Source organism: Galleria mellonella, unplaced genomic scaffold, assembly GCF_026898425.1.
Source record: "Galleria mellonella isolate WM207_F2 unplaced genomic scaffold, CSIRO_AGI_GalMel_v1 utg261, whole genome shotgun sequence".
Taxonomy (NCBI): domain Eukaryota; kingdom Metazoa; phylum Arthropoda; class Insecta; order Lepidoptera; family Pyralidae; genus Galleria; species Galleria mellonella.
The window spans coordinates 410,970-422,020 of NW_026442057.1; the positions used below are offsets into that span (position 1 = coordinate 410,970).

Sequence of the window (11,051 nt, forward strand, 5' to 3'; positions counted from 1 at the left end):
TTAATTTCATTTTTTCACTTTGTAATACATAGGTAACAATGGATGGTAAAACAAGATAAGTCCTCTGTGAGCAAACCTCATATATCGAGGTATACAAATTAGCAATTATATATATATATATATATATATATATATATATATATATATATATATATATAATGTCATATCTAAATCAGTAAATAGAATTAAGATAGATACTCTTTCTTTCCTTTATAAGATTACAATAGCAAACTTATTATAAACAATTTACTAGAGGGAGATTTTGTACAAGAGTAGATTGCTTGGGTACCTCTGTCCCATTCGTGTTTCAACCGTAAAACAGTTGTGTTTGCATGGCTGGGTTTCGATTTGAATGGTGGGATATGGCGTGAATTTACAGGGTACGGAGGAATAACACCTGAGTCCTCAGGAATGGCAACGCATGGGGGGTATCATGGGCAAAACAGTATACTCTGTTATGTCCATGGTACTGCTCATATCTGTAGGCGACGGTTACCACTTTCTATCAGGTGGGCCGTCAGCTTGTTTGCCATTCTAAGTTGTATAAAAAAAAAATTACAAGAAAATATTACATTAAAAAAAACAATGGGCGACCTGTCGCTAAAAGCGATCTTCTCCAATTCACCTTTGGATGAAGAACAATAATTATAAACGGTTTGACTGAAGGCACGAAACTCAATATTTCAGACGTAGACAAGGAAGCAATGGTAACAGTTGTCAATTAAAATTTGTTATTGTGAAATAATTGATAAATGTCCCTAACAAACTTATAAAACATATCAGTCTCAGCCAGGCTTCCCCCATAAGGGGGAGAGGGGTTGCCAGTAATTGCCACGCTTGGCAGGTAGGTTGGCAATCGCTATTTCTTCTTCGACTTCTGTGTATGTATTAAGAGAGACGACTGCTGCCCAAAAACCGATAAATATATTAAATACTATAATTGCACCAATAAATACTCCTATTTATTAATATTGTATCAAACATATGGCGAACGACTTGTCATAAAGTCTAGTGCGATGTACTGGTGTTTTTCTCTGGAGACTCTCAGATCTAAGGATTTTACATTATTCCCTTTTTGGTCGGTTTGTTTTAAATTGATTAATATAATTTGTTACTGCGCAGGCGGTGAGCGAGCAGGGCGCGGCGTGGGCGGCGGGGCTGCGCGCCGGCGACCTCATCACGCAGCTCAACGGCGAGTCCGTGCAGGGACTGCTGCACACGCAGGTACAGCGCCGCCACCGTCGCCACCACCACCAACGCATCACCATCAAACCACCATCACCACCAATACATCACCATCACGACCACCACCTCCACTAACGTCACCATCACATCACCAACAACACATCATCATTATCACCAAACCATCACCACCGCCATCACATCACCAAACCATCGCTACCATCATCACATCACCAAACCATCATCACATCACCAAACCATCATCACCGCCACCATCACATCACCAAACTATCATAACCACCACCATCACATCACCAAACCATCACCACCACCATCACATCACCAAACCATCACCACCAATATCACATCACCAAACCATCATCACCACCACCATCACATCACCAAACCGTCATCATCACCACCATCACATCACCAAACCATCACCATCGCCACCATAACATCACCAAACTATCATAACCACCACCATCACATCACCAAACTATCACCACCACCATCACATCACCAAACTGAATCATCACCACCATGATTCACCATCATAACATCACCAAACCATCATCACCACCACCATCACATCACCAAACCATCACCACCACCACCACCATCACCACCACCACAACCACCATCACCACCACCATCATCATCACCACCACCACCACCGCCACCATGGCTGAAATAATGATTTCATCATTATCATCTATGATGATGATAATTTTATTTTTATATTGGACTACTTTATCTCACTCTTGCACCACCTGAGTCCTCAGGAATGGCAACACATGGGGGGTATCATGGGCAAAAAGTATACTCTGTTATGTTCACGGTATTGCTTATGTCTATAGGCGACAGTTATCACTTTCCATCAGGTAGGCCGTCAGCTTGTTTGCCATTCTAAGATCTATAAAAAAGAAACCTCAGCATCTTATCTAATGTTATTACTAGCTCATCATTTTACACCCTTTCATCTTGTCATTCCATCATCTCTTTGTTTCTAACAGCTTGTATAAAATGTGAGTGAGTTACGACTGTGAATTGTTTATTGCAGGTGTTACGGTTGCTACTGGCGGCGCCACATGCTACGTTACGCGCTACGCCTTTGGATCAGACCACTATACAGGTATAAGTTAGTACAGGTATAAGGTAGTTAACGAAGAATTGGTCAAAATATTTGGTAATTTAAAAATGATTCACAATGTTCAACAACAAAAACGTTCACGCTCACTTTTTTACTTTATCCGAACAGGAAGTGCTTTATATTATTCTCAATTCAGTGTATAATATAGTATATGTCATATATGTGTAAGTATATTTGTTATTCATATATATTTATTCGTTTATATATGTAATTTTAGTATGTATGTATATCAATAATTACTAGTACCGCATTCAAGTATTCTGACACTTCCCTATGGTTGATTGGGAGAGAATGCTTTTAGCATTAAGTCCGTCATGTACATATATGTACTAATGAATAACTAAAAGTAAAAAAATGTTTACCACGACTTGGGGGTGGGGATTTAATTTTTTTTTTTTTTATATTTTTAACTGTTCGATTCGTATTCGTATTTTTTAACTATTTTGTTAGGTCGGTTTATATCATATTACCATATCAGTTGTCAAGCTTGGCAGGTGGGTTGGTAGTCGCAGTTAGGCTTTGGTAAGTTAGGTTGCTTAATCTTTGTTAAGTTTTATTAGTTACCTCTTACAATACTTATGGGAAAGAAGGGGTATTTTGGTAATGTCTTTAGTTATTTTTAATGGGTGATAATAAAATGGTAACCCTGTCTGCGTTATCAGTATATACTGGGGGGGCATCGGTGATGGATGATGGGTGAGGATGAAGCAGGTTAGTTTGCCTATCGTGACGAATTCAACAAGAATTGTCGATGGTTTCCAAGGGACTCACGTGGATGTCGATCTAATAGGGTATATTGCTAGAAATGGGACTGTCAAACTCCATTGCTAACAATACCTTTCTTCCAATATTTGTAGTTAAAAGGTATGTTTTTAAAGGAATTACTAACTTTTACATTTAGTTTTTTTATACCACTGAGGTGGCAAATAAGCATACTGCCCACCTGATGGTAAGCGGTTACTGTAGCCTATGAACGCTTGCAATATCAGAGGTATTACGCGCACGTTGCCGACTCTGAAGAAATCTCTTTATCCTCCTTTTGAAGAACTCCATGCTGTAGTCTCTTGGGAATACCTCGGCAGGCAGCTTATTCTATAACCTGAATGTTCGTGGGAGAAAACATTTATGAAACTGCGTTGTACGTACGCGAGGCTGTAGGGTATGAGGGTGAACTCCCTGTCGATGGCGAGCTGTACGATGATAGAAAGGGGCCGCGGGCATGATATTGGATAATAGATGTAGTGTAAGTCGGAGCACACGATGTAGTGTAGTAGTGTAGTAGTGAGTGGATGCGCTGTGCTGTGCACTGTGCACTGTGGGCAGGCGGGCGGGCGGCGGCGGGCGGGCGGCGGGCGGCGCGCGGCGGCGGCGGCGCGCGCGCGGCCGCGGCGGCGCTGCTCGCTGTTCCGCCGCATCTCCACCAAGCGCGCCTCGCAGGAGATGCACCAGGTGCGCCTCCACCACGCGCCACCACTCTTATATCATCTTATATCATACAGAACCTCTTTGGAGTCCACTCCCACCACCAGTATTACCTAACCGATACGACGTCGTAATCTTCAATTAATTTTGTATGGAACTATTAATGTCAATACTATTCCCATCCCTAGATTGGATTGTGTCAAGTTGACATCTGTCATATGACAGATAAGTGACAACTTCCGGTCCCCATACAAAACGCTCAACAACCATCTCTGTCTAGATATTTATGATCTTTATAATTAACTTGTATGTATGAGACGAGTTATGAAATTGAATGAAGGATTTTTTCTGTCTACTCCAAAAAAGATCTTTTTTTTTTATACCACTTAGGTGACAAACAAGCATACGACCCACCTGATGGTAAGTGGTTACCGTAGCCTATGAACACCTGCAATATCAGAGATATTACGCATGCGTTACCGAATCTGAAGAAATCTCTTTAACCCCCTTTTGAAAAACCCCATGCTGTAGACTCTTAGGAAAACCTCGACCAGGCGGTCATTCCACTACCTGAGTGTTCGTGAGAGGAAACATGTCTGGAATCGCGTGAGATCTATCGTGATGAGGTATAAAATAACGGTTCGGTTAACGCAGTGCAAGAGGAATAGTTATCGCCCGCAACTCAACTCAGCAGAATTAAATGCAGCCTCCTCTCCAACCCAATATCAGTCTTGTCTTAACTAACTTATTCATAAAAGTATCAAACATCTAATAAAGCTATTTTAGCTATTAGAATATTTTATTTTTTCATTTGCCCTAATTTCTCAATGTGAAAAGAAACTGAGAAAAGATCTCAATAGTTAAAATTGGTTTGTAGGAGATTATGATTATCTATATCAATGCTATTAAATGGAAACATTTAATTTTCGTACTTAATAAAAAAAAAAAACAAAAAATACATAACGGATTTTAAAAACTCTTTTACCTATAAAAATTACTTTATCGGCACGTAACATGGGCTGTTGTGAATAAATGGGATATAGTGTGTATGTATGTACACGTATGTGTGCGTGTGTATAGATGGTGTCGGGCAGCAGCGTGGGTGGTGTGGGCAGCGGCGATTGTCCCTCATCGCCCGCGTCCTCCTCACCCGCCACCGACAGCCCCCTGCACACCACTACGCACTACCAGAGGTAACGTTACCTTATCATGTCGTCTTACTTTGTACTGATACTTCAACTTGTCTCACTCATTTTGTACAGTTACTTGAACTCACTTGTCTCACTCATTTTGTACAGTTACTTGAACGCACTTATTTCACTAATTTTGTACAGTTACTTGAATGCACGTGTCTCTCTCATTTTGTACAGTTACTTGAACTCACTTGTTCTGCTCATTTTGTACAGTTACTTGAACGCACTTATCTCACTCATTTTGTACAGTTACTTGAATGCACGTGTCTCTCTCATTTTGTACAGTTACTTGAACTCACTTGTTCTGCTCATTTTGTACAGTTACTTGAACTCACTTCTCTCACTCATTTTGTACAGTTACTTGAATGCACGTGTCTCTCTCATTTTGTACAGTTACTTGAACTCACTTGTCCTGCTCATTTTGTACAGTTACTTGAACTCATTCTCTCATTCATTTTGTACAGTTACTTGAACTCACTTGTCTCACTTATTGTGTATATTTATTTGAACTAGTCTCACTCATTTTGTACATTTACTTGAATTCACTTTAACTCATTTGTGTTACTCACTTTTTACATTTTTATTTGGCTCGACTGAGATGTTCACATATATGTACCAGGCCGTCGTCGCTGCACGGGCTGAAGCACAAGCTGGTGGCAGGCGGCGGTGCGGGTGGTGCGGGGGAGGTGCGGCGTGCGTCGCTGCAGCACATGCCGCTGTCGCCGCTCGCACGCACGCCTTCACCTTCGCCGCAGCCGCAGCCTGCTTCGCCCACCAGGTGACTCACTGACTGTGACTGTGACTGTGTCTGTGTCTGCTCATCGCTCGGTACGGCCGCGTCGCTGCAGCACATGTCATATCTTATTATTATATATATATATATATATATATATATATATATATATATATATATATATATATATATATATATATATATATATATATATATATAAAGATTATATTTAACGCAAATTGTACTTGTTTTACACGCTCAAAAAAATATATTGTACATTATGATGCGTAACGAGCGGTAACATGTATGATGACGATGCTTACAGCCGGTGCGAGGCTCGCAGCCCGTCGCCGCTGGCGGGCGCGTGCGTGGGCGGCGTGGGCGGCGTGGGCGGCGTGGGCGGCGCGGGCGCGGCGGCGGCGCGGGACTGCGGCCGGCGCGCCTGGGCCCGCCGCGACCCCGCCTCGCCGCTGCTGCGGAGGGCGCTCTCGCCGGACAGGTTGCTCTTTCTTCCATTGTTTTTGAAATTTCGCGGCTGACTTTTGAACTTCCTCTACTCAACCACTGGTTATTTGATTAGAATTTTGTTTAATTTCGCTAACCTAATGGTATGTGTGTGCTTGCCAATTATCGAAGGTGGACCACCCACCGTCTTCACTACCAGAAATTCTACAACCTTTCATATTAACTCTCAATCACCGACTACCATTTCATCCACGCATGTTTTGCGTATAGAGGTGGAACACGTGCCACGTGTTGGTAGTCACACACATACAATGTGGTTATGGCAGTGAATTTGTAAGGTACAGAGGAATAACACCTGTGTCCTCAAGAATGGTAACGCATGGAGGTATCATGGTCGAAACAGTATACTCTGTTATGTCCATGGTACTGTTCATGTCTATAGGAGACTGTTACTACTTTCTATCGGGTGGGCCGTCAGTTTTTTTTGCCATTCTAAGTTGCGTAAACAATTCAAAATTCATATTTATTTAAAAATCATTTAAAAATCTATTTTAGACTACACCCCCGCTCAGCGGAGTCGAAATGCTCCATATCGCCGCTGTGCTGCGGCGGCGTAGGGGTGACGGTGGGTGTGGGGGTCGGCGTGGGCGTGGGCGTGGGCGTGGGCGTGAACGTGGGCGGCAGCGGCTCGCGGCGCGGTGTCGTGTGGCGGGCGCCCGCGCCGGCACCGCCCACGCCGCCGCCGCAGGACAAGGCCGACGAGCCGCTGCTGCCCAGGATAGCGGAGGAGAAGGACTCGCCCACGCATCACGCGAGGAATCTGCCTAATTGGTATGTTGCTACTATGACTTTTTCTAACGTGATTATTTTTAATGGGTGGAAATGAAAAATTGAGATAGAAAATGATAGGTATCGCGTACAATAAGAAGCGAATGATACCAACACCGGATGTGCCCAAGGATTGGTTCGTCTCGGTACGAAAAGGGAACAAAAACCTTGCTGTATGTGTCAACGGACGACTTTCAAAATTTCAAGTGGATCAACGCAACGGCTCTTTCGTCAAAATTTGTATTTTTATAACTATTCGCAATTAAAATCAATTAATTCAAGCTTGTTTATATAAAATTGACCCTTAAACGATCTGTTGAAGACATCAGCACGTATCAAGGTGAGGATGACATTTCAGATGATTGGAGACCGTACGGAGATCGACTTGAAATTAGTCGATTAATTTCTTTTCGTATTACAATATGCAATGCATATAGGTAAAGAGTGTATAAGCTCTTATAGTTATTTTGTGACATTCCGTAAGGGCATGTCTATATCATCATCATCATCATATCATCGTATCTATATTATAGGCAGAGAGCCTTACAATTTATATTTAAATAATATTAGGTACATATACATAATTTTGAGAAGACAGTTTTAAAAATATCAGATACTGATGTAGTAATATATATAAACAATTCATTTTAATTTAATTGTGTGATTTGGTTGAGGAAACGCGACTAGTTTCGAGACCATCCGGGACAAATAATTGATACAGTATATTATATATTAAATTTCATCGTTTTAAATTCTTCAATATTATGTATACAGTATTTATATTTTGTTCTGATTAATGTCCTTTTAAATTTAATTATTATCAAGTTTTTATTAAAGTCTGTTTTACAGACATTATAGCAATTTTTTATATATTTTTATAACAAACATATATATATTTGTTCTTTTTGTGTTATTTCTTTTTCATAGTCAAGGCTAGGTTTGTGTTATAAGTGACTTGTCGTCAGCGTATAATCCACATGAATATGTTGTTGTTTCTAGAAGGTCATTAATATAGAAAAAGTCAGTAGTCAGAAAAAGTAATGGTCCTAAAATTCTACCCTAAGGAACTCCAATTGTTTTGTTTAAATTCAAACGAGAATTTAATATTTTTTTAATTTGTTTATTTTTATTTATTGAGTTCTTCCACTAATAGAAATTTTGTTCGCAGGCTAGTCTTTAAATTCCATAATTTTGTAGTTTATTAAAAAGTGTTTTACGACAAATGTATTGCTGTCGATGGGGCCGCTAGTCCCTGTTATTAATAATCATCACAGCTAACGAGTCCCACTTATTGTGGTTGATTAGGATAGCAACGTCCGATGTTTCTATCCAGCTTATGGACTCGCTTGCAATAGTGATGCCATCAAAGGATTCGCTTGCCACTTACATAGAGGGGTGGGTTAGTTTGAACTAGATTATTGATATTATCATTTCAGCCATTATCCGTCTCCTGTTAAAAATCTTATTTTCGCATATGGGGTCAGCTAAACCCCTTTGCCCGTCGCTCCATCAGGATAATTGGTGCTTCCCCCTGCTTTATACCATCATTTCACAGATCCTATGTGTTACCCTAACGATATCCCGCGGTCTAAGATATCTGTAGCCCCCTGGCTCTGGATAAATCGTTCCCAGTTGAACATACTGGTACCTGTATTGTTGAACATAGGCGTCTCCCATATACTGCCATAAGGAACTGTCCTAAACCACCTGCAGCCGCTGACTCTCTGCAATGCTATTGAGGTCGTCACTCCAACTAGTTTTATCGTCCTACATTGCGTTTGTCGGTACGAGTTCGCCACTCAGGAACCTTTCTTCCCTATCGCTTGTCGGTTCTTCGAGCTATGTGACCAGCCCATTGTCACTTCAGCTTGCTTAATCTTTGGATTATGTTGGTGACTTTGGTTCTTTTGCGGATAGATTCACAGCTAATAAATCTTCTTTCTGTAATTACCAGGACGCCAGCGAAGCAGCCGACACCAAGCATCTTCACGTCATCGCCGAAGCCGAGCTTGGACAAGTCGTCGTTCGATGCTTCCACGTCGTTCGCTTCGCTGTCGCTGTCGGACGATTCCTTCGCGGACGCCTCGGCGGAGACGTCCAATATTGACACTTCCAAGGACATCAATATGGGTATGATTGCTCAATTTTTTTAATTTCATTAATTTATGTGCTCAGAGGAATTGTTCAATATGATGCCCACAGCCACTTTCTACCATCGTACGGCTCGCCATCCACAGGGAGTTCATCCCCATGTCCTACAGCCTTAATGGTCGCATACTGCGTGGTTTCAGAGATGTTTCCTCCCACGAATACTCAGGTTGTGGAATGAGCTCCCTGCCGAGGTTTTCCCAAGAGACTACAGCATGGTGTCCTTCAAAAGGGGGTAAAGAGGTTTCTTCGGGGTCGACAACGCACGCGTAATACCTCTGGTATCTCAGGTGTTCATAGGCTACGGTAACCACTTACCATCAGGTGGGCCGTATGCTTGTTTGCCACCACAGTGGTATAAAAAAAAAATATACTAGCTTTTACCCGCGAAAATTTGTCCGTAATAGTTACCAAATGTTTCTAACGATTAATTGAGAACTAACTCACATTTATATAGCAAGGGTAACTGGACAATTTGAAGCTTACGATTGAAATTAATAACAAACATAGGAATTCTTTATAGATTATAAGGAACGGTTCTGCTGGGTGTCTATTGACGCAAACGAATTGGGATCTTTCCACGGTGCTGTGTAGGTATATCTATAGATGATGGTTATTACTTTCCATTAAGTGTCATCAGAACAAAATGATAAAGTGGAAACCTTGTAGGATTCCACTTCGGTAAGAGTCAGAAGAATTGCAACTGGCGATGATTAAAATCATTCAATTTACTTTCAGACGACAGTCGAACCAGCTCGGATAGTTTGACAACAGATGACAAACATAAAAAGCAAACCATCCAAGAACCTGCCCCGCCGCCAATCGTCCCTGAACAGCCGAAGGCTAGGAAAAGGTCGGACTCTAGCCTAAAAGAGGAAGAAGTCAAGGGTAAAGATAAAAAGAAAGAGAAGCCAGAATTAAAGAAACAAGATTCGATTAAGAAAATCGAGAAGCAAGATGTGAAAGAAGAGAAAAGTGTGGAAGTTAAAACGGAGGAGAAAAGTAAACAAGAGAAAGTTATGGAGAGGGGCGGATCTATTAAGAAGACCGAGAAGCAGGAAAAGGCCGAGGCGAAGAAGCAAGAGAAGCAGGAGAAGGCAGAGAGGAAACAAGAGAAGATAGAGGCAAAGAGATCAGAGTCGATTAAAAAGAGTGAAGCATTGAAGAGGCAAGAGTCTGTTGACCCGACGAAAGTAAGTGTACAGCTTGTTCATTCTGGATATTATTGTTGATAAATTGTCATGTGGTCCCGGCATAGAATAGGCGATCCCTTCCTTTCCCGTGGGTGTCATAAGAGCCGACTAAGGAGAGCGAGGGATAGGTAGCAGCGTCCCTCTTAAAACATCTCCAAGCCTAACCTCGGTTGCCAATCCGCCTTCCAAGCATGGTAACCTATTGGCAAAACCCCCTTAGAGGGGGGTTAAAAAGTATTCCAGTGTGTACGCTATGTATTATTTTATATTTATTTTATATTACAAGCAGTCTCCCGAATCGGGGGCGGCGGGGACGTCGGCGGCGGCGACGGGGGCGGGGACGGTAGCGGAGTGCGAGGGCCGCAGCAAGAACAGCATGGTGAGCAAGCTGCTGGGCGTGATGGGCCGCAAGGGTCGCGACCGTGACGACGACGATCATCGCCCCGGCAAGAAGCACGACAAGGCCAAGAAGAAGGTACGTATCAGAAGACCATCGTTTGGATGGGGGGGGGGAACTCTGTTCTACTCGTGTTTCTGCCCTGAAACAGCTTTGCTTGCGTGGATGTGTTTTGGTTTGAAGGGCGGAATATGGCAGTGAAATTACAGGGTACAATAGCATAACATCATAGTCCGGGGGAGAGGGGATTGTTAGTAATGGGGTCTAATCGACCTATTGCTAACAATACACCTTGTCAGGTCGACCTCCCTGTGGTTCCTCTGGAAAGCATCGTACT

The 11,051-nt window shown here is 42.2% G+C and overlaps 1 protein-coding gene across 1 annotated transcript in view; it reads left to right on the plus strand.

Moving 5' to 3' along the window:
* Positions 1–11,051, plus strand: part of LOC113521053 (microtubule-associated serine/threonine-protein kinase 3) — a 94,766-nt gene that overhangs the window by 73,523 nt on the left and 10,192 nt on the right. The window contains exons 28-37 of the mRNA XM_052895031.1: positions 1,123–1,224; positions 2,246–2,317; positions 3,659–3,784; positions 4,838–4,950; positions 5,570–5,728; positions 6,009–6,182; positions 6,704–6,979; positions 8,931–9,106; positions 9,863–10,317; positions 10,604–10,792. Coding sequence (XP_052750991.1) covers positions 1,123–1,224; positions 2,246–2,317; positions 3,659–3,784; positions 4,838–4,950; positions 5,570–5,728; positions 6,009–6,182; positions 6,704–6,979; positions 8,931–9,106; positions 9,863–10,317; positions 10,604–10,792 — 1,842 coding nt within the window. The remainder of the gene's footprint in view (positions 1–1,122; positions 1,225–2,245; positions 2,318–3,658; positions 3,785–4,837; positions 4,951–5,569; positions 5,729–6,008; positions 6,183–6,703; positions 6,980–8,930; positions 9,107–9,862; positions 10,318–10,603; positions 10,793–11,051) is intronic.